Source organism: Tamandua tetradactyla, chromosome 4, assembly GCF_023851605.1.
Source record: "Tamandua tetradactyla isolate mTamTet1 chromosome 4, mTamTet1.pri, whole genome shotgun sequence".
NCBI classification, from domain to species: domain Eukaryota; kingdom Metazoa; phylum Chordata; class Mammalia; order Pilosa; family Myrmecophagidae; genus Tamandua; species Tamandua tetradactyla.
Window position 1 is genome coordinate 197,111,862 of NC_135330.1, and position 24,799 is coordinate 197,136,660.

General features: G+C 44.3%; 1 protein-coding gene across 9 annotated transcripts in view; it reads left to right on the plus strand.

Annotated features, from left to right (window-relative positions):
• Positions 1-24,799, plus strand: part of FRY (FRY microtubule binding protein) — a 396,935-nt gene that overhangs the window by 345,952 nt on the left and 26,184 nt on the right. For all 9 annotated transcript variants that reach the window (XM_077158984.1, XM_077158986.1, XM_077158985.1 and 6 more), the window contains 6 exons: positions 187-357; positions 3,933-4,073; positions 6,402-6,581; positions 15,541-15,702; positions 17,610-17,684; positions 20,742-20,912. In XM_077158984.1, the coding sequence (XP_077015099.1) occupies positions 187-357; positions 3,933-4,073; positions 6,402-6,581; positions 15,541-15,702; positions 17,610-17,684; positions 20,742-20,912 (900 nt within the window). The remainder of the gene's footprint in view (positions 1-186; positions 358-3,932; positions 4,074-6,401; positions 6,582-15,540; positions 15,703-17,609; positions 17,685-20,741; positions 20,913-24,799) is intronic.

Consider the following 24,799-nt stretch of genomic DNA (forward strand, 5'->3'; position numbering starts at 1 on the left):
ATTGAGAAAGCAGCTGTAAACAATCTGTGAAAATTATATTAGCTACTTAGATAGCACTTCTGCAGCCTGCCAGAGAAAGGACAAACTGGCTTTCCAGACAGCTGAGACTTACAGCAAAGTTACTAACATTTCTTCCTGTTCATCAGGCTATTATTTTATACCTAACTGACTTTCTTATCTTACAAGGTTTGTTTGGAAGAGAAGAACCCCAAACTCTCAAATCTTGCACATGTTATGACTCTCTACAAAACGCACAGCTATACGAGGGACTGTGCCACCTGGGTCAGCGTGGTCTGCCGCTACCTTCACGAAGCATATGCTGACGTCACCTTGAGCATGGTCACCTACCTGGCGGAGGTAAGCTGCCAAAGGAAGGTTAGAATCTGTTACGGCGTCCGCAGGCAGATGCTTATGCGGAACTGATGCTACTACTCTTAACTTCTTTTATCGAGAGCCTGTTATATCTTATAGTGGATGCTGTATGGCATCCTTTTAAGTCCTCACAACCACCCAGCGCTGTAGAAACTATTAGAGTCTGAGACTCAGCCAGGTGAATTTGCCGCAAGTTAAAGGAAGAAGAGCTGTCCTCGGTATCAAGCCTCCGTACGCTGACTCCCGAGCTTTCACTGTTGCTATTTATTGCACTCATGCCTGTCAGCACGTGTATTTTTTCCTAATTCCTCTGGGTGTTTAAGTGTTAGTTAAGGAGTCGGGTGACTTGATAGTTCAATGGTTGTTTGCGCTGAACTAATTAATGAAGCACATAGTTTGAAGCATACTTTTACCTTTGCCTTTTGTATGGTTTTTAAAACTGGAACGAGATTTTTCTCCTCAGACAGGTGTGTTTCCAGCACATCCCTTGCACACCCGCCTCTGACCCCATCACCTAGCGTACCGGCCAAACACTGACAGGTGTTCAGTTCACGACTGCAGGCCCAACAAGTGTCCTACAGCACACAAGGCCGTGAGCTGTATGAGGCACGTGCTGGACTCAAGATGCCTTGTTTCAGCATTTTACGTCCCTTCTCCTTTGGGGACATGTGTTTGTGCCTCTCGCTAGGGCCTCGTAGGAAGGCATGAGGACAGCCATTCCTAGTTTCCCCTTAGTTGTGTCACCATCCGGGGATCAGCTAGATCACAGAGTCGCCGCCTTCTCAGAGGCGCCTGAGGCTGAACGGCTCTTCCTAGACAGTCACCCTGTGTGGGTGACACCGCACCACCTGTGGGATACCCCACTGCAGGATCAGCCAGTGACACCCCACCACCACCTGCGGGGTACCCCACGGCAGGATCTGCCAGTGACACCCCACCACCACCTGCGGGGTACCCCACTGCAGGATCAGCCAGTGACACCCCACCACCACCTGCGGGGTACCCCACGGCAGGATCTGCTGGTGACACACACACCCTTCACACAAGACGTGCTGTCACATGAGCCCTTCACACGAGAAGTGCTGGCACTTACACGCCCTTCACATGAGAAGTGCTTACACGTGCGCGCCCTTCACATGAGAAGTGCTTACACATGTGTGCCCTTCAATGAGAAGTGCTGGCACACACACGCCCTTCACATGAGAAGTGCTTACACATGTGTGCCCTTCAATGAGAAGTGCTTACACATGCGTGCCCTTCACATGAGAAGTGCTGGCACACACACGCCCTTCACATGAGAAGTGCTTACACATGTGTGCCCTTCAATGAGAAGTGCTTACACATGTGTGCCCTTCACATGAGAAGTGCTGGCACACACGCCCTTCACATGAGAAGTGCTTACACATGTGTGCCCTTCACATGAGAAGTGCTGGCACACACGCCCTTCAATGAGAAGTGCTTACACATGTGTGCCCTTCACATGAGAAGTGCTGGCACACACACGCCCTTCACATGAGAAGTGCTTACACATGCGCGCCCTTCACATGAGAAGTGCTTTCACATGTGTGCCCTTCACATGAGAAGTGCTGGCACACAAACGCCCTTCCATGAGAAGTGCTTACACATGCGTGCCCTTCACATGAGAAGTGCTGGCACACACGCCCTTCACACGAGAAGGGCTGGCACACACACGCCTTTCAATGAGACGTGTTGGGAGGCCAGGACCAGCAGCCTGCTCACGACTGTGCACGATGCCTGTTCTAAGGGAAGGAAGAGGGTGAGACAGCAAGGAAGACAGACATGTTTGAATTGCTGAACATAAACGTTTCTGAAACAGAAACACCTTATGCAATTTGTTGCATTGAGCCCTTATCACAAAACTGTCACCAGCAACTTATTATGAGCCTAGGTAACTTCTCTCTTCCCTCAGAAGAACCATTTGTCTTAACACACTAAACTCCTACCTCAATTACTCAAATTCTCGTGCAGGCTTTGCCTGAGCACATATATATAATTTCACATAGCTGTGTGTGAAATTTCCACTGGACCCACTCTGTCACTTAACACTAACTTCAGGTGTGCGAGTTTCCCTGTGTGTATTTCCATGTGTGGACAGCACTCATATACTGTCATTTTTAATAAATCTAGGATTCTGTCCTGTTGATTATAACACAATTTATCTAACCATCTCCCTTTTGTTGCTATGTTCCTTTTTCTTTTACAAGTGGTCCTGTTTTGAGGCCTTTAATCAAATCATATATGGCTCATTTCTTCTGTTCACATTTCCCAAGGCAGAATTGTCCATCACAGAGTATGGCTGAGCTGCTCTGTCCTTCCGCAACCTGAAAAGTGGTCTCCACACCCCGATTTACAGCACTGCAGTGTATGAATATCCCAGTTTTACCGCATTCCCACTGGACTTTATCATTCCATGTATTCCTTTTTCAGCTTAATACTTTAGATTGGTATTTTAAAATTAGTTTCTATATGTATTTCTTTTCTGGTGAAGGTGTTCATTTGTCCACATGATACGTTTGCGCAGTTGGTTATTTCCTCATGTGTACTGCCCAGTTGTTTCTTTCCCACTTTTGTGGCTTTTTGACATTTACTTGGATCATTTCTAAATGTTCTTTAGTTTGAATAGGAAAGTTTTATCACTGTCACATGTTTTCTCATTGTTCGATTTCCTTTTAAAAAATATCATTGATATTTTTCCTGATTACAAAAGCAGTAAGTGTTCAGAACAGAAAATTCAGAAGGTAAAGAAAAGAAAAGAAAAACCACCAAAACTTATATTATCCAGAGAGAAACACTGGTAACATTTTGTTGAATTTCCTTCCAATTTTATTTTTTATGAAACACACCCGTTCACACTCACATGGCTTCATTTGTTCTGTAGATGATTGTGGGTCCTTCCTTTTTTTGTTTACTATCAACCGATATCCTTTATTAACTTGAAAAATGTCATTTTGTATTGACTACAGAATAGTTCATCCTACAGTTTACCATTAAGTGTCCATTTCCCTAAGTGCTCACAGGGCTTTTTCATTCTGTTTTCTTTTCATGTGTTTTATCATTATAGATAATGTTGTGGTGAAACCTCATACGAGAAACTTAGTCTATATCTGTGGTTTTTGGCAAAGTTCCTAAAAGTGTAATTACATGGGATGAGGACCTTTTGGGTGCTCTCACTGCCAAATTCCCCAATTTACACTTTCACTGATGTGTAAGAACACACATTTCTTCACCAATACTGGAAACCACTGATTGCCAACTCCACCAATTTGATAACTAACACTTTGTATCTTTCGCGTTAACTTGCGTTTTTTAATCATAAGCAGCATTTGAGGCTTCCTTTAGAGGTTGGTTTTGTTGTATTTCACTGTGTGAATTTTAGACTTCATATTCAGACTACCCACGGTGCCTCGGATGATTTCTTCAGGTGTTAGGGACTTGGTTTCCCTCCTGTGGAAATGTTCCGCCCTAAGGTGCTGGGAAACATGGTCCTTCCCTGTGAAAATTTGGTGTAACCAACTCGGTCTTTTCCCCCGGCCTTGCAGCTGCTGGAGAAGGGCCTCCCCAGCATGCAGCAGTGCCTCCTGCAGGAAATCTACAGCCTGCTCAGCTACATGGACCTTTCCGCTGTTCCTGTAAAGCAGTTTAACGTGGAAGTTCTGAAGACCATTGAGAAATACGTGCAGGTGAGTATCGGAATGCGGTCACTTGGGAACCGGGCGGTCACTTGGGCGCTCCCAGGAGCCCGAGGCTCTGCATGCAGCTCGTACTTACCCTGCACCTGCAGAGCAGCAGGGGGCGCACGCCAGGTGTGCAGCCGACCATTGCAGGGCCAGCTGGACAGGTGAAGAGGGAGCGCTGCCCACACCTGCAGGGGATGCCGCAAAACCGGGAAGGCTCAGCCCAGGCCTCCTGAGCCTTCTGAGGGCACATCCGCCTGTTCGGGCTCATAGGCCCAGTGTGGAAGGACTGCCAAGCTGGAAGGTGTGGTCTTCTTATCTCGTCCCAGAGAAGGGGAGACAGGACAGGGAACCGGCCTATGCCAGGCACTTGGCCAAGTGTTTCACCCACGGAGGTTTACCAGGAGGTGACAGTCATGTGATTTCAGAGGCAAGAGAACTGAGGTTAAGAAGCTTACACAGAAGGAACTTAAAACTCTCCAACAAGCCAAAAGAGAGAATTGGACGGATTAATAAAACAAGATGACAGAAATGTGACTAAGTGAACAGTACACAGGGATTCATTGCACTGATCTCTGTGTCTATTTGAATATGTCCATAATAAACTATTTAAAAAGGGAGAGAGAGAGAGGAAAGAGAAAGTGGCCCCTGCCGCCTGGCTCCAAAGCCGGTACGTGTGTTTCATTGTGACCAGGCAACCTTCTACCCATATGCTTGGTGAATATCAATAAATTGATTCTTTTTAAAGCCAGAGACTACCAGAAAAATTAATAAATAAAGGAAAATGAAAGTAAATGCATATCAAGAGAGCAGCCAGGCCAGCACAAGTTTCTGGAGCCCAGAAGTGAATCAGAAACCCTTTGAAGAAGAGAAACTTAAGGGCACAGGAAGCTACCTAGGACCACGGTGGGGCTGGGGGAGCTGAGGAGCAGGCATCCCTTCCCCGGCGCGGCCGCTCCTCCTTCCTTCTCAGCAGTGCACTCGGTGGGTGTTCCCGGGGCTCCCTGGCAGTGCCCCACTGTGTAAATCTTAGGCCTCCCTACCCTACTCTACTGATCACATTACTTGCAGAGAATATTTAATGCTGAAGCGACTTCCGAGCCAGGCCTTCGTCCTAGTCCAGCTGGCTTTGCTCAGGTGAGGCCTGTGCGTGTGGCCAACCCCGGGAAGCAGCGCTCCCGGAAGTCCGGGCTGTCATGCGTGTGCCCCACCTGGGCTACCTGTTGTGCCTGGGGCCTCTGTGCCATGTCAGGGACTCCAGATCTTATCTTTAGCAGTGGCTAATTCCACATCCGAGCCTCCCCAGGCCAAGTCTAACAGCAAAGGAAAGTGTTTTATTTTGAGTTTTGACTCTAGAGCCTGAGCAGTAAATAACTTCCATCCAATTGTCTGTCTTCGTGTTTTCGTGGGAGAAGCAGCTCAGACTTCCTGGGGTTGGCAGGGAGCAAAGACGGGTGAACAAACTGTCTTCACGAAAGAGGCGGCATTTGGTCGGTCCGGAAAAGGAGAGGATGAGGGCAGAGCATGAGTTAAGGCACAGAGGCCAGGAGACCTGGTTTGGGGGGAGGGTACCTGCGGGCCAAGCTCAAAGAGTGTGGGTACTACCCTGGCTGAAATGGGGGAGTCCTCGCAGGAGTCTGGGTGGGGAAGTGGCATGGTCTGAAGAGCCGTAAAACAACCATGTCACCCGGAAGGGATGCAGTGGATTTCCCCAGGACCTGGAGGCAGGAGGCTGGAGAACACACCAGTGAGATCGTTCAGATGCCTGGACTGGGCCGGGCCAGCAGAGCAGAAAGGGGTGACCCAGCTGTCCGGGCGGAGGGGAGGAGGTCATTTGAGAACAGCCCTCAGGTTCCTGGGTTAGACCATGAGGCAGACAGAGAACAGGAAGAGAGACGGGCTGAGAGCAGAGGCCAAGCAGCCCAGGCCCAAAGCGGGGCAGGAGAGGCAGAGAGCAGGGAAAGGACCAAGGAAGGCTCAGAACTGGAGGGGGGAGAATTTTGCAAGAGTATGTGGTTAATAGCATAAGATGCATTGGGGACATTTTCCTCAAATCGTGGAGGTGCCTCATTACAAAAAATGTTAATTTTTATTAAACTTCAGTTTGTTTGAATATGGGCTAAATTAGGTCATTTTTTTTATTTGCTTGTTCCTGGAAGGTACCTCATCTTATATAAATTGTCTTTTCATGTTATTTGTCTTTTAGTTATCAGGGAATTTCCTGGGCTGTTTTAAATCGGCGACTTCTGACTAGTAGTGAGGTGTTTCAGCGCTCATACTTTAGCTTTAAAAGATGAAACTGTGTTTAACCATGGAACATTTTCTTTCCGTCAGAGTGTTCACTGGAGAGAAGCTTTGAATATCTTGAAACTGGTGGTATCTCGGTCTGCGAGCCTCGTCCTGCCCTCCTACCAGCATCGAGATCTCTCCAAACTAGAAATCCATCGAGTATGGACTCGCGCTTCTAAGGAGTTACCCGGGAAAACCCTGGACTTTCACTTTGATATTTCAGAGGTACCTAACTATGTTAACTGTTTCTGGGAACTTTAGGATGAATTTGTAGTAGCAAAGTTCCAAAGTGGCTGGCTGGGAAAAGGCAGCCTTAATCCATTTGCATTTAGTTTAAATAAAGACTTGGAAGGCACATCTCAAATGTTACACTCCCTGGACATTTTAATTGGTACCTTTTAAAAATAGAAACTAACTTCAGTTCTATAACAATGAATTTGAAAATATATATATACTTATAAATGATATGACCTTAAGCATTTTAAACTGTGACCTTCGTTTGTTTTGTGTCTGCAATGTCATGTCATGTCCTTAGATCTGTACTGTGAACTGCCCGGCCAATGACTGAGATTTCCAGGAATGCCAAGTCCGCCCTTCCCACGCCTCACTGCATTTTAAACGAGTAAAACTAAATTTTCTGGCATGAGGGTGGTGAGAGCAGGGCAAAGGGACCAGGGCCTAGGGGAAGAAAAGAGGCACAGAGCGGCCAGGCTTACTTGCTGGTCCGTGGCGGCGCATTCGGCAGGCCTGTCCTCATTATTTTGGTCTGAGATGTGAGGCGTCTTTGCTTTCACGGCTCTCTTACCCGCAATCCCATGAGCCCCCAAAGCAGAAACTGCCCCCTGTGCATCTTTGTAACCGGAGCCTGGCACGGTGCCTAGCGGCACAGAGGAGGTACGTGATAAATGCTTTTTAAACGTTGTTGAATGCATAGACTCACCATGAAATGGGCCTGGCCCACTTGCGTAGAGCACACTTACACTGTGAAATAGGTTCTGTGCAAGCGGCGTGTTTGGGCACGCAGTGCTCACTGGCCTTTTATCACTTCGCTATTCAGGACAAGATCATTTTTGCTGCCATTGTGATTGCTGGATCTATATTTAGAAATATATTTGATATTAAGTTATCGATTCACTCTTTTTCAACTTTTAACATTTTTTACTTTGAGAAGGGGAGAGAGGTTATTTTGGCTCTCTGGCTTGCGTGTGTTCTATTCCAAGGAGGTGAGAAACCCGCTGCCCCTCAGCGGTGTGCCCCAGAGCCCCACACTGCCACCCAGCAGCCGCCGGGACCAGGGCAGAGCTGCCACCCCCTGCCCTGGAGGCCGCACTGTCCAGCTCGCTCCTGGGCGCCGCCGGGGCTCAAGCCTGGGAGAGTCCGCCTTCCCCACCCCCGCACCCTCGAGGGGCAAGTTCTGAAGTCCTCCCCATGTGCCTGGCCCGACTCGCCCATTTAAATAATTGAACTTATATCAGTAATTTGCGCCGTCCTTTAAATAATTGAGCTCCTGTTAAGGCTGGCGGCTAGAGGCCAGGAGAAGGAAGAAGAGTTTGGTCCTTTGTCATAACTCGGCAGATTCTTCCCAACTTAACCATCTGAAAACTGATGATTTGCTTTCCTGAGTGTTTGCTCCTCATCTCTACCCTTGGTTTCTGAAGCCGGGTTAAGAACAAGCATTGGAGGCCCCGATCTTGGGGTTTGTTCACATGAAACCTAACCCCACAAAGGAAAGGTCAAGCCTACTTAAAATTAGGCCTAAGGGTCACCCCCAAGAGAACCTCTTCTGTTGCTCAGATGTGGCCTCTCTCCAGCCAACACAACAAGCAAACTCACCACCCTCTCCCTGTTTACGTGGGACATGACTCCCAGGGGTGTGGACCTTCCTGGCAACGTGGGACAAAAATCCTAGAATGAGGTGGAACTCAGCATCAAGGGATTGAGAAAACCTTCTCAACCAAAAGGGGGAAGAGCAAAGTGAGACAAAATAAAATGTCAATGGCTGAGAAATTCCAGAGTCGAGAGGTTACCCTGGAGGTTATTCTTATGCATTAGATAGATATCACCTCTTTAGTTAAGGCGTAACAGAGAGGCTGGAGGGAACTGCCTGAAAATGTAGAGCTGTACATGTTTTTTGATGATGACTGTATAATATAGCATTCACAATGTGACTGTGTGATTGTGAAAACCTTGTGTCTGATGCTCCTTTTATCTACCTTATCAACAGACGAGTAAAACATATGGAATAAAAAGAAATAATAGGGGGAACAAATGTTAAAATAAATTTAGATTGAGAGGACTTCCTGGAAGATGGTGGCTTAGTAAGACGCGCGGATCTTAGTTTCTTCTCCAGGACAGCTACTAGGGGAGTAGAAACGATACAGAAAGCGCCCAAAGCCACAACAGAGATAAAAAAGACAGCGTACCCCATCCTGGAATGGCTGGCTGGCTGAGAGAAGCAGCTCGGGTGAGATTGCCGAGGCGCGCGGGCCTCACCGGGCGGGGCGGCAAGCGGCCGGAGTTACTCCCTTCCCCCTTCCCGGGCCGGCCGGGAGAATTGGAGAGGCGGTCCCCTGAAACCAAGGTGGCTGGCGCCCACACCACGCGCAGCCCCCCGGACCAACTGAGAGAATTGGATCGGAAATCCCCAGGCCGTGGAGAATGGTGACGGGTGGGGGAGGCCCCTTCCAAACCCGTGACTCCCGGGGAACGTGCACTCTCTCGGGCGGGCCGCTGGCGCCGGCGCCCTCCCGCCACGCTTGTCGCCCAGGGCCGACTAGGAAATTCGGACGGGTTCTTTCCCGGGCTGCGGCGACCAGCAACCCTCCCTGCGTTCGGACCCTGGGCCGGCTCAAGCCGCTTCGGCTAGCGAAACCCCCGGACCGCAAGAGTTTTCCAAAGTTTAAGGTCCCACAGCACCTTTTACTGGTGGGACCCGCAGACAAACGTGTGCCACGAGCGCCACCTACTGGGCAGGATAAGAAAAACAGAACCCAGAGATTTCACAGAAAAATCTTCCAAACTTTTGGATCCAATACCCAGGGAAATCTGTCTAAATGCGCAGACGCCAACAGAAGATAACGGATCACGCTCAAATAATTGAAAATATGGCCCAGTCAAAGGAACAAACCAATAGTTCAAATGAGATACAGGAGCTGAGACAACTAATGCTAAATATACGAACAGAAATGGAAAACCTCTTCAAAAACGAAATCGATAAATTGAGGGAGGACATGAAGAAGACATGGGCTGAACATAAAGAAGAAATAGAAAAACTGAAAAAACAAATCACAGAACTTATGGAAGTGAAGGACAAAGTAGAAAAGATAGAAAAAACAATGGATACCTACAATGATAGATTCAAAGAGACAGAAGATAGAATTAGTGATTTGGAGGATGGAACATCTGAATTCCAAAAACAAACAGAAACTATCGGGAAAAGAATGGAAAAATTTGAACAGGATATCAGGGAACTCAAGGACAATATGAACCGCACAAATATACATGTTGTGGGTGTCCCAGAAGGAGAAGAGAAGGGAAAAGGAGGAGAAAAACTAATGGAATAAATTTTCACTGAAAATTTCCCAACTCTTATGAAAGACCTAAAATTACAGATCCAAGAAGTGCAATGCACCCCAAAGAGATTAGACCCAAATAGGCGTTCTCCAAGACACTTACTAGTTAGAATGTCAGAGGTCAAAGAGAAAGAGAGTATCTTGAAAGCAGCAAGAGAAAAACAATCCATCACATACAAGGGAAACCCAATAAGACTATGTGTAGATTTCTCAGCAGAAACCATGGAGGCTAGAAGACAGTGGGATGATATATTTAAATTACTAAAAGAGAAAAACTGCCAACCAAGACTCCTATATCCAGTAAAATTATCTTTCAAAAATGAGGGAGAAATTAAAACATTCTCAGACAAAAAGTCACTGAGAGAATTTGTGACCAAGAGACCAGCTCTGCAAGAAATACTAAAGGGAGCACTAGAGTCAGAACTGAAAAGACAGAAGAGAGAGGTATGGAGAAGAGTGTAGAAAGAAGGAAAGTCAGATATGATATATATAATACAAAAGGCAAAATGGCAGAGGAAAATATTATCCAAACAGTAATAACACTAAATGTTAATGGACTGAATTCCCCAATCAAAAGACATAGATTGGCAGAATGGATTAAAAAACAGGATCCTTCTATATGCTGTCTACAGGAAACACATCTTAGACCCAAAGATAAACATAGGTTGAAAGTGAAAGGTTGGGAAAAGATATTTCATGCAAATAACAACCAGAAAATAGCAGGAGTGGCTATACTAATATCCAACAAGTTAGACTTCAAATGTAAAACAGTTAAAAGAGACAAAGAAGGACACTATATACTAATAAAAGGAACAATTAAACAAGAAGACATAACAATCATACATATTTATGCACCGAACCAGAATGCCCCAAAATACGTGAGGAGTGCACTGCAAACACTGAAAAGGGAAATAGACACATATACCATAATAGTTGGAGACTTCAATTCCCCACTCTCATCAATGGACAGAACATCTAGACAGAGGATCAATAAAGAAATAGAGAATCTGAATATTACTATAAAGGAGCTAGACTTAACAGACATTTATAGGACATTACATCCCACAACAGCAGGATACACCTTTTTTTCAAGTGCTCATGGATCATTCTCAAAGATAGACCATATGCTGGATCACAAAGCAAGTCTTAACAAATTTAAAAAGATTGAAATCATACACAACACTTTCTCGGATCATAAAGGAATGAAGTTGGAAATCAATAATAGGCGGAATGCCAGAAAATTCACAAATACCTGGAGGCTCAACAACACACTCTTAAACAACGAGTGGGTCAAAGAAGAAATTGCAAGAGAAATTAGTAAATACCTCGAAGCGAATGAAAATGAAAACACAACATATCAAAACTTATGGGATGCAGCAAAGGCAGTGCTAAGAGGGAAATTTATTGCCCTAAATGCCTATATCAGAAAAGAAGAAAAGGCAAAAATGCAGGAATTAACTGTCCACTTGGAAGAACTGGAGAAAGAACAGCAAACTAATCCCAAAGCAAGCAAAAGGAAAGAAATAACAAAGATCAGAGCAGAAATAAATGAAATTGAAAATATGAAAGCGGTAGAGAAAATCAATAAGACCAGAAGTTGGTTCTATGAGAAAATCAATAAGATTGATGGGCCCCTATCAAGATTGACAAAAAGAAGAAGAGAGAGGATGCAAATAAATAAAATCAGAAATGGAAGAGGAGACATAACGACTGACCTCACAGAAATAAAGGAGGTTATAACAGGATACTATGAACAACTTTACGCTAATAAATACAACAATTTAGATGAAATGGACGGGTTCCTGGAAAGACATGAACAACCAACTTTGACTCAAGAAGACATAGATGACCTCAACAAACCAATCACAAGTAAAGAAATTGAATTAGTCATTCAAAAGCTTCCTAAAAAGAAAAGTCCAGGACCAGATGGCTTCACATGTGAATTCTACCAAACGTTCCAGAAAGAATTAGTACCAATTCTCCTCAAACTCTTCAAAAAAATCGAAGTGGAGGGAAAACTGCCTAATTCATTCTATGAAGCCAACATCACCCTCATACCAAAACCAGGCAAAGATATTACAAAAAAAGAAAACTACAGACCAATCTTTCTAATGAATACAGATGCAAAAATCCTCAATAAAATTCTAGCAAATCGTATCCAACAACACATTAAAAAAATTATACATCATGACCAAGTAGGATTCATCCCAGGTATGCAAGGATGGTTCAACAGAAGAAAATCAATTAATGTAATACACCATATCAACAAATCAAAGCAGAAAAATCACATGATCATCTCAATTGATGCAGAGAAGGCATTTGACAAGATTCAACATCCTTTCCTGTTGAAAACACTTCAAAAGATAGGAATACAAGGGAACTTCCTTAAAATGATAGAGGGAATATATGAAAAACCCACAGCTAATATCATCCTCAATGGGGAAAAATCAAAAACTTTCCGCCTAAGATCAGGAACAAGACAAGGATGTCCACTATCACCACTATTATTCAACATTGTGTTGGAGGTTCTAGCCAGAGCAATTAGACAAGAAAAAGAAATACAAGGCATCAAAATTGGAAAGGAAGAAGTAAAACTATCACTGTTTGCAGACGATATGATACTATACGTCGAAAACCCGGAAAAATCCACAACAAAACTACTAGAGCTAATAAATGAGTACAGCAAAGTAGCAGGTTACAAGATCAACATTCAAAAATCTGTAGCATTTCTATACACTAGTAATGAACAAGCTGAGGAGGAAATCAAGAAACGAATCCCATTTACAATTGCAACTAAAAGAATAAAATACCTAGGAATAAATTTAACTAAAGAGACAAAAAACCTATATAAAGAAAACTACAAAAAACTGCTAAAAGAAATCACAGAAGACCTAAATAGATGGAAGGGCATACCGTGTTCATGGATTGGAAGACTAAATATAGTTAAGATGTCAATCCTACCTAAATTGATTTACAGATTCAATGCAATACCAATCAAAATCTCAACAACTTATTTTTCAGAAATAGAAAAACCAATAAGCAAATTTATCTGGAAGGGCAGGGTGCCCCGAATTGCTAAAAACATCTTGAGGAAAAAAAATGAAGCTGGAGGTCTCGCGCTGCCTGACTTTAAGGCATATTATGAAGCCACAGTGGTCAAAACAGCATGGTATTGGCATAAAGATAGATATATCGACCAATGGAATCGAATAGAGTGCTCAGATATAGACCCTCTCATCTATGGACATTTGATCTTTGATAAGGCAGTCAAGCCAACTCACCTGGGACAGAGCAGTCTCTTCAATAAATGGTGCCTAGAGAACTGGATATCCATATGCAAAAGAATGAAAGAAGACCCATCTCTCACACCCTATACAAAAGTTAACTCAAAATGGATCAAAGATCTAAACATTAGGTCTAAGACCATAAAACAGTTAGAGGAAAATGTTGGGAGATATCTTATGGATCTTACAACTGGAGGCAGTTTTATGGACCTTAAACCTAAAGCAAGAGCACTGAAGAAGGAAATAAATAAATGGGAACTCCTCAAAATTAAACACTTTCGTGCATCAAAGAACTTCATCAAGAAAGTAGAAAGACAGCCTTCACAATGGGAGACAATATTTGGAAATGATATATCAGATAAAGGTCTAGTATCCAGAATTTATAAAGAGATTGTTCATCTCAACAACAAAAAGACAGCCAACCCAATTACAAAATGGGAAAAAGACTTGAACAGACACCTATCAGAAGAGGAAATACAAATGGCCAAAAGGCACATGAAGAGATGCTCAATGTCCCTGGCCATTAGAGAAATGCAAATCAAAACCACAATGAGATATCATCTCACACCCACCAGAATGGCCATTATCAACAAAACAGAAAATGACAAGTGCTGGAGAGGATGCGGAGAAAGAGGCACACTTATCCACTGTTGGTGGGAATGTCAAATTGTGCAACCACTGTGGAAGGCAGTTTGGCGGTTCCTCAAAAAGCTGAATATAGAATTGCCATACAACCCAGCAATACCATTGCTGGGAATATACTCAAAGGACTTAAGGGCAAAGACACAAACAGACATTTGCACACCAATGTTTATAGCAGCGTTATTTACAATTGCAAAGAGATGGAAATAGCCGAAATCTCCATCAACAGAAGAGTGGCTAAACAAACTGTGGTATATACATACGATGGAATACTATGCAGCTTTAAGACAGGATAAACTTATGAAGCATGTAATAACATGGATGGACCTAGAGAACATTATGCTGAGTGAGTCTAGCCAAAAACTAAAGGACAAATACTGTATGGTCCCACTGATGTGAACAGACATTCGAGAATAAATTTGGAATATGTCCTTGATAACAGAGTCCAGCAGGAGGTAGAAACAGGGTAAGATAATGGCCAATTGGAGTTGAAGGGATACAGACGGTGTAACAGGACTAGATACAAAAACTCAAAAATGGACAGCACAATAATACCTAATTGTAAAGTAATCATGTTAAAACACTGAATGAAGCTGCATCTGAGCTATAGGTTTTTGTTTTGTTTTGTTTTGATTTTACTATTGTTACTTTTATTTTTTTCTCTATATTAACATTCTATATCTTTTTCGGTTATGTTGCTAGTTCTTCTAAACCAATGCATATGTACTAAGAAATGATGATCATGCATCTATGTGATGATGCTAAGAATTAATGATTGCATATGTAGAATGGTATGATCTCTAAATGTTGGGTTAATTTCTTTTTTTCCGTTAATTAAAAAAAAAAAAAAGAGAAGGGATAATTGGAGCTGAAGGGATACAGACTGCACAACGGGACTGGATATAAAAACTCAGAAATGGACAGCACAATACTACCCAATTGTAATGCAATTATGTTAAAACACTGAATGAAGCTGCATGTGAGGTATAGGGTTTTTTTTTTTTTTCTGTCTATTATTGTTTTAATTCTTATTCTGTTGTCTTTTTATTTCTTTTTCTAAATCAATGCAAATGTACTAAGAAATGATGAATATGCAACTATGTGATGTTATTAAGAATTACTGATTGTACATGTAGATTGGAATGATTTCTAATTGTTTTGTTAATTCTTTTTTTAATTAATAAAAAAAATTTAGATTGAAATGCTAGTATCAGTGAAAGGGAGGGGTAAGGGGTATGATATGTATGAAATTTTTTCTGTTTTCCTTTTATTTCTTTTTCTGAATTGATGCAAATGTTCTAGGAAATGATCATGATGATGAATATACAACTATGTGATGATATTGTGAATTACTGTTTATATATGTAGAACAGAATGATCATAAGTTAAGAATGTTTGCGTTTGTTATATTTTTTTAAAAAATTAATTTAAAAAAAGTACAAACCACTGGAAAAAAAAGAACAAGCAGTTGGATTTGTTTTCAGCTGCTAAAGAGAATGGGAAAATGACGAAGAGGCAAAATCATTCCGGACGTAGCTCTGAACGTGAGGAAAGCGGGCCCATTGGTACCACGGGGCCCCTGCCCTGGCGAGCATCAGGCGCCAGGCCTTGGGGCTCTGAGGACAGCCGCCCGCACGCCCCGTCCGGTGTGGGAGCCAGAGTGGGTGCCTTTGTCTCTTTCTACAGACGCCGATCGTGGGGCGGCGCTGCGGCGAGCTGCACACCTCCCCCGGGCGCGGCGGGCAGGCCCCGGCCACTGCCATGACCCGGAGCGCGTCCTCCGCCTCTTCAGGCTCCAACTCCCACGTCCTCGTTCCCGTGAGCTGGAAGAGGCCGCAGTACTCGCAGGTACGGAGCCTTCCGCCCACCGTCGACGCAGCCCACCCAAGCCCTCCGGGGACCCCTTTTCCTTTCAATGGCTTAGTGTGCCGAGCTGAAGCCTGGCTCCTCGCTGCCTTGCCCACTAGGCCTAGTGCTCTTCCCTGAAGACTAGAAATCTGCTCTCTCTCCCCCACGCAGCCCTTCAGACGCCAACAAAACCCTGACCCTCTGCTGCTCACTGAAATGACTCTTTTCTCCAAATTGCATGTCCCTCGTTCCCTCAGCCGTTTAGAGAAGGCTTCCTGCCAGCTCCCATCTGCTTCTGCCCTTGAGCATGCACTTAAATCGCGGTGCCCTTGACGGAGCACAGCGGGCTGCGGGTGCCTCTGCTGTGGCACCCTAAGACTCTGCACTCTGTGGGTGCCACACCCCGGTGTTGGCTGCATGCTTGGGCAGCGTTCTCCGCAGTAGGTGCCGTCTACCTCTGGCACCCCCAGATTTACATGGTCTGTGGCTCCAGTGATGTCCAAGGACAGAGGTCCCCCTCCTCTACTTCCACAGCTATCCTATACAGAGAGCTCTTGCAGGGCATGTGCGGGAGGGAAGGCCCCATGTTGGGGAGAGGAGCCATTTCCATGATAGAAGGAAGGTCTTTGTCACCAGAGGAGGGTAATGGGTGCTGGGCAAGGAAAGCCCTTTGTTGGCCTGCCCCGTGGACTCCCCTCACCCTCAAAGTTTAGGGGGAGAACATTTAGCGTTACACCTGCTGCAACACTGCAGGTTCTCAGTGAGTGAGTGTCGAGTTGAGTGTCCAATGAGGAAGGTTACCATCCTTTGTTGTGGATTTGGAAAAGAGAGGAAAATGTCAAGTCCAGCTCCATGATTCTCAATACTGATGTCTTCCCAGAATTGCAAACTGCCCATAAGACTTAAGGAAGTAGTTTAACCAATATCCAGCCACCCTCTCAATGTCAAGGTCCTCCTGTCGTCTTGTCTTGAAGAGGTAACATGAGTGTCTTGTCTGCAGTGGGGAAGGAAGAATGCGCTGACCCAGCGCTCCATTAAGATGGAAAATCCATGATGGGTGCTGGCCTCTAGCAGTCTCCCCAAAGGCGGTGGGGAAGCATTCTGAAGAGATCAGGAAGGCTGCTTGTAGAGCACTTCTGCAGTGCATTAACATTTTTTAGGCTCAGGTTACTCTTTCTTCTCATTTTCAATTCACCAATCATTCTGAGACATCTGTTTATCTCTGTGAATGGATAATGCGATGGTTTATAGAAAGAGTCTCCAGGTTTAAAGGGCTGAAAAATAAGGTTTAGAAAGAAAAGCAAAAGGAATTGAACCTGTTTAACTTTAGGAAAAACAAATTAAAGAAGATTTAACATGGCTTTCAAACAATTGAAGTTTTCATTCTGTTTCCTATTTGAAGAAAACAGACCTATGCTGTAACATAAAGGGTTTAATTTAGGTATAAGGAAAGCCTTGTTAATACTTCAGTTGAACATTCAATAAAAGATTACCAAGAAGAGTAAAGAAAGGTCCTCTGAAGGAGCTCTGGTTTTCACCCTCCTAGAATGTCTTAGATCTGCACTGTGCAATAGAAATCTGCAATGTGCTTCGCTTTAAATTTTCTAATAGTCACCTTTAAAACAGTCAAAGCAAAAAGGTGAGAATAACTTTAATAACTTTACCCTAATATATCCAAAATGTCATCATTTCCAAGATGTAATCCATATTTTAAAATTATTGATGAGCTATTTGATATTCCTTCTCCATACCGAGTCTCCCAAGTACAGTGTGAATTTCACATCTCAGTTCTCACCGGCCCCACCTCAGTGCACAGGAGCCACGTGAGGCTGGTGGCCACTGCCCTGAGTGGCTCAGGCCCAGGCCACAGCCTCCAGTTAAACCCTGCCTGCGTGTTTCTTTTCCAGAAGAGAACAAAAGAGAAGTTGGTGCATGTCCTTTCTCTGTGTGGCCAAGAAGTCGGGCTAAGCAAAAACCCGTCGGTAAGTCCTGGCGTGCTGGCCTATTGCTCGTGGTGTCTTCCTTTTTGGCCTTGGGTTGGCTCGTGGCCGTGGCCGGGCAGTTCTGTGCCGGGGACTGGGGCCGTGCAGTTCAGAGGACTCGAGCGTGGTAACAGGTGCTGACGGCACAGCTCACGAGTAGACTCACCCACACGGTCACCTCCCCCACTCCGCAGTTTTTAATCTCACTTGCTTCAGAAACAGTGAATGATATTGTTGGCCATTTGTTCCAGTTTGTCTGGGGATACTCAGTTATTTTCATTTTTCAGACTTCTTTGTTTTTACTAAATATATCCAGTCTTCCTTGAATGTTTGTCCTTACGTGACAGACATTCCTTTGGGGTGTGATTTTGCTTTCTGTCCGTATGTCTCCTACTGTGACAGCACTCTGTGCTTACACACCACAAAGATGAATGTACTGATGTATCATTTTATGTATTTTTCTCATATAAACTTCTGCTGCTGCTGTAATTTTTTTTTTAATGCAATTGGGCTTTTGAGTGAATCAAAGAATGAGATGGTAAAAGTATGCTTCTGAACCCTTTATAACACTTAGAAAATTCAAATTGCTGTGTGCATTTGAGTATATTACAGTGAAACAACAATAAAAATCTCAGGGTCTGAGTTCATCAGGTATTTCTGTTTTACCTAAGGCACGGTGACTTTATTATTAACCACATAAGAACTAGCAAACTGAGTAGTATTCCAAATGAAGTAAGAATTGTCCAGAAAGATTCTCTGCAGAGCTATTTTCTAAATCCCAGACGTATCTGCTAATGTCATTCAGGATCAAGTGAAATATTAGAGGCTCCTAAGTACATTGATACTTCCTGTCACCTGAAGCAGCACCCCATCAGCCATCAGCCTGGCTGTGCCTGCATCGAAGTAACTTCTAAACATTACTGAGACCTGGGGAGGGGAGGGGGTTATTGCTGCTCCCGTGACATTATTTCCTGCAGAGGGGACAGGTGACAGGGGCCTGGGCAGACAGAGCCCCCCAGCCGCAGAGGAGAGAAATGGGACAGCTTTGCCAGCCAGGGCCGCTGTGGCTGCCCTTGTCCCCTCACACCCGCCCTGCCTGGGCCTTTGTGCTGGGCCTTTGTAGCGTGAAAAGTTGACCAGGAGTGCTTCCCAGAGGGAGAAGTGGCACTAGGCAAGGCACCTGCAGTGGAGAAAGTCAGAATTCTAGGCTCTCTCCTCTCGCCAGCTGGCTGACTGGCCCTCGAGGCTCTCATCATGTATACCCTTTTGCAATCTCTGTGCACAAGTGTGTGCCATGTAGCATTTTATAAGAACATAATGTACATCTTATGGTTATTCTTCAGCACTGGAGAAGAAAAGTACATTTAAAATCCATTTCCTTTTTTTTTACTTTTGAGAGATGTTTGTTATGTTTAAATTCTTATCAGAAAAAGAAATGTAACAAATGTTAATGATGTATCAATGGGTAAGCAGTTCAAATGGAGTCAAGAAGCTATTCTGGAGACTCCTATGCAAGCTTCAGGCGAGATGTTGCTAATTGCCAGGGTTTGCCAAACCCCAATCAGCATCACTCCTAAGAACACCTAGGGCATTTTCTGAGATTCTACAATTGTTTCTCGCACTAGGTTTACTTTCTAGAAACCCACAACCTCCAGGTAGGTTCCTAGGCCAGGTAACTCCTGAAACCCAGAGGGGCCAGCCTCTCCAGAACATCAGCTAGTTCCATCCCCCTATCCCTTTTTACAGCAGCCCTTCCACATGAAAAAGTAGAATGGGCATAGCCCAAATACCCCTAAACCAGAGAGAAAGATCAAAGGAGGAGGCGTATAACGGAGAAGACTGGATTTAACAAATGAGTGTGACTGATGAATCATTATACTGATACTTCCATTAGTCTCCAGTGTCTTAGAGCAGCTAAAAGGAAAAAGGAGAAATTGTGGGACTTGAACCCAATACCAAACTCTGAAATCTGTTCCATAACCACTTGTTAAAATGTACTTTGAAATTTATTACTTTTTCGTATATGTTTTATTTCACAATGAAAAAAATTTTTTTAATTCTTCCCAAGGAAGACTAAGACATTACAATGACTATATAAAAAGTACTATTAATCTTTTCCAGAATGAATTCGTTTAGTAGAGGCTGGATAGCAAAACATTTTCGTTCATTTGCAGTGTATTATTTTTGTGAAGTTTTATGAAAATATTCTAGTGGAAAGAAAACTCAGCACAGAAGTAAATTTTTAAATATTAACATATTAAAGATTTTAAAGTAAACGTGTTATTTTTTTTAAAAATCAAAAGAACAGGAAATTCAGGTAAAAATTATGCATGTGGTTGCTCAGCTACTCTCCTGTAACTCAAACAAAGAAGCATCCACTTTTTGGCATCTTTTTCTAATTCCTTAGTCAATTCCTAGTTTATCTCTGAAAGGGTTAAATCCTTTGCTTGTAATTCATTCTGCAACAGCGTACCTTGGTATCCCTTTTACCATCATTTAAATGTATGGGATGTATATGTGTGTGCAAATGTTTTTAATTTTTGACAGTTCAGAAACAATGGAAACTTTTATTGGCTATTCCAGTTTGTGAAAACCTACTTAGTTGTTTCACACACGCATGTGCTCACATGCTCACACACTCACACACACACGCTCACACGTGCCCTCACCTATGCTCACCACACTCACACTGCTCACACACTTACATGTACACATTCAGTACACACCCCCTCACACACACACACACACATATACCTCACTCCTCCACTCGCACACACACACACACACATACACTCAGTACACACGCATGCACATCCATGTGGGATCCAGCCTTCATTAGGAGGCAGCAGTCTGAGTCTTGAATGTTCCCCTGGTGCACGGCGCGGCGTCCTGGCAGCGGGTGTAAACTGTGGGCACCTGTCCAGCATAAATAATAAAAGAACACTCTAAAAATACCCACTTAAGGAATTAGGTGCGTACTGGAAAAGCGCTTTGCAGCTTTTCGTAGCACAGCCCCTCCAGGGAGAAGTTTCCCAGGAGAGGTCTTTCGGCCCATAGGTGATCTTCTCGTCGTGTGGGGACCTGGACCTGCTCGAGCACCAGGCGAGCTTGGTGTCCTCGGAGGACAGCGCCCGGGAGCAGGAGAACATGGAGGACACGAGCAGCGAGCAGCAGTTCAGGGTCTTCCGAGACTTCGACTTCCTGGACGTGGAGCTGGAAGACGGGGAGGTACGGTAGACTCTGCACATCACCTGCGCCCCTCCTTCCCCGCTAGGGGCCCTTTCTACCTGCTAAACAAGGAGTTTTTGTAACAGCCATGAACTTTATTTTGAATCGGCTATTCAGAGTGCAGCAGCTGAACTTTAGTGACTGTCCCACACCCTTCCTGCCTGTGCGGCTGCTACATGGCACAGCCGTCCTTAGCTGTGTGTGTGTGCATACGTGTGTGTGTGTGTGTGTGTGTGTGTGTGTGTGTGTGTGTGTGTCCAGAAGAGAGCACACTTGGGTTCTGAGCCTGTCCTTTGGCTCCTGAGGAAAATATGCTCAGCGTTGAGTTATTTGCAGTGTGGCATTGCTCTAATTCAGTTACTTCAAACCCTGCCTGCCCCAGCAGAGCAGAGCCCGTGGGCTTCAGCGTGGGGAGGGGGCTGTGTTGTGAATCAGCCATGCTTCAGCGAGTGTAAGCGCTGCAGAGTCTCCCTGGCCTTGGGCCAGGAACTAGTGCCCACGCGCACAAGGAGGCCGGCCTGGCCCGCGTGCTGCCCACAGCCCCAAGCTCGTTCTTTCATCTCGCAGCCAAAACAGGGCCCAAATTCACAGTTTATGACAGCCTGGAGCTGGGGGGGCCGTCCACCTTAACCCAAGCTGGTGGGGAAGGATGCTTTGAGGAGGCACTCACCTTCCCTAAAAGGTTCATTTCTAACCGATCCGCTTATGTCAAGGTGAGGCCAAGGAGCTGCTCAGGGCCACTTGCCTCCTGTCCCCTCCCCTCTCCACTTCCCTCCAATCCCCTTCCCCTGCCCCCTACCATGGTCGTGCCCTCAGGAGAGAGCCATGCCCTCAGCATGTTTCTTCACTAGTTCTTTTCCTGGAAAGCAAGTCAAGGAGACCCAGTCCTTAAAGAGAATAAAAGGCACTGCCTGGGAGGCGCCCTTACAGTAAGGGTCAGCTTGATTTCCACCCTGAGTTGTGCCATAGCCAGTGAGAGCTCTTGCAGCGAGTGCTGGCCCCTGCCCATGACTGATGGTGGAGGAGGCGGGTGCCCTGGGTGGTGAGGAGCATTTGTTTAAGAAGTCCAGAGTCAGTGCGGCCACTGTGAACACTCACAATACCTCTGGTCAGAGCTGTATGGGAGATCAAATAGCAGCTCCCTGACCCCCGCCAGGAACCTGATCTTGGCTCTTAGGTGAGATTTCCAGCTTGGGCTCTGTCTACACTTGGAAATTAAACCAGGGAGGAAAACACAGATGCACCTTACCAGAGACATTGTTTTCCCATCTCAACCAGAGATAATGTGTGACATGACCTAAACAGGAATGCTGTAAATGGAAGAAGCAGGCACAGTGTTAGAGCAACTAGCAAATTTAATCTCTAGCAAAATAAAGGAAGAAAAACCTGAGACACCCATTGCTTGCAAATAAATATGACACTAGTGTTTTTCAGGGAAAATATAATGAACATTATCCCATCCTTCTAGTCTCCTATTTTTGCCCTACCAACAAAAAACAATCAATGATTATTTTATCTTATATGATAAAGATTTTATAAGAAACTCAAGGGGGCGATAGTGCACATTTTATCCAAAAACATAAACTGTTTGAGAATGTCCTGCCACTTTGTAGTAAGATTATAATGAGGTGTTCGGCTGAGCTCACAGAGTGGGAGAAGAAAATGGTTTGGCTATGGAGTTGGGCAGGTCAAAACTGAATTTCAACTCTGCTGCCTTCCCTGCTAGATGACCTTAAGTATGGATGCAATGTCTCTTGCTTTCTGCTTTCTTATCTGTGAAATGGGTATCATAATACCTACCTCTAGAGTTGACATGAGGGTGAAATAAGGTAGCCTGTGTAAAGCGTGGTGTCAGGCACAGAGTTGGCATTCCAAATTTTAGTTCCCTTGAACTCCTGCCTTTGGTAGATAATCGTAATATGTCCTCATCTGAGAAAGTTAAGCATCTTAGACTTGCAGATCAAAACACAGTTGTCAAAAAAAAAAGACATTTTTATTCATTCGTTTTTGTCGTGTCTGTTCCTTTTCATTAAGTAGTCTCAGGATTCATTGAAAAGCGTCTGTCAGGGTTTGTTTACCCTTGAACTTTTCAGAATCTGGAAGGTGCTGCATCTGGGTTATTAATTGCACATCAGCAGTGAAAAGTTTTGTTCACAAGCCCTTTCTGCTTTGTGAGCAGAGTCAGGTGATGACCCTTTTTTAACCCCCATTTGATGACCCTCATTCTTTTTCCCATGGCATTTAACAAATTTCCCACAAATAAACATTTAGTCATTCTGGAAAAAAAAAAAGTGTTGAGGACACCGAAGCTGTCAGTAATAAGTGGAAAGCTATTTCAGAAATTATGTTCCTCATTGCCCCAAAGGACATCATCCACCACTAAGAGGCTTTGAATTTCTGATGTTTGATACTGATTTTTCTCTTTGGGGTTTGAGTGTCTTTACCTTATTTTTTAAGTTGCAGCTACTAAAGTATATATTATTAATACACTGAATTGCTATCATGTTAAAACTAAGACAAATGCACTTGAGTATCTTTAATGTAATCATTTTAAATAGACCTTTTATTTGTTTTTCTGTCCTTTCAATTTGCTTCCAGGAACTCCAGGTAAGATGATGCTATTTTTAATTCAGTTATGCTAGTAGATGTTTGGCATCATTGCAGATTTATAACAACATAATTGCTTTCTTCCTCCTTTCTAGCATATGTGCGCCTATTTGCCTGCGTATTTACATGTAGGTGTGTGATTTTTAAAGGACATTTTCTTGACTGCTCTAGAATGGAACTTTTCTAAAGTCTACATACAAGGGTTTTCTAGAACCTTCTTATGCCTAGTTCTGGAAGTTGCATGACTGTATTTCTGGAGAGAAACTCGTTTTTTAAACATGATCCCTGGGAAATCTATAATTTCTGATTAGGCGGTTGCACAACTGGATTGCTTTTGTCACTGCATTCTTTTATTAAAAATGAAACCAACAATCTACATGTAAGGATAGGTCATATAGACTCCCAAAGGAATCCTTTTATTTTCTAGGAACTAGGTGCTCCATATATATGATGACTATATAATTTCATCCAAACCAGGACCTGTTTGCAAGAAAAGCAGGTGCTGAGAGTAATTCCTCGCAGACATCAGGCCTAGCCCGGGCTCCAGCCAGCCTCCTGGGCCCCATGCTCGCCCACCCTCCCTCATATCAGACTCACTTGACTCGTTGCGTTTGGGGAGCGTTTTTGGCCACGTGCACCCAGGATTCCTCCACAGCGATCCTGTGGATCCCAAAGAATATTATTTCCAACATTTCAAAAATGTTCATAATACTTTCTCATCTCAGCATCAGTCCTGAATGGTTTATTACAGTTTGATAACCCAATTGTTTGATAACGAATTGTCCATTGGGAATAGTTCGCCGTCATCTGAATTTTCTTCACACAGAAAATCTTAGTCAGCAAAACACTGTTTTGACTTTTAACCTTTTATAGAATGTAAAATGTGAAGAGCATCTTGCTGTCCAAAAGCAAATCTGACGATCTTTACGGGGCCATGTAGGGGCATCTCCCAGGAGGGGAGCTGAGAAAGGTCCTTAACTTGTTAGCATGGCAGACGTTAGAGCACCACTCCTCTCCATCCCTCAGCTGCCACCAGGGAAGCTTCAGCTGCACAGCTCTGACTCTAAAGAAGCTACTGCGTCCGTCCGCTGGCAAAGCAGGAAGATCTTATTCCTGCCAGAACAGGTTTCCTTGGCTTCCTTTTCTCATGCCTAGGTCAGCTCTTCGGCCGCCCGGTCCACAGCAGCTGCGGTCTGTGCCCCTGCAGCCTTCTCCCACCGCCCTGGTCTCGGGTTCAGTGTGGGAGACGTCCGGAGTTGTTGCTTAAGTTAGTTTCTCTG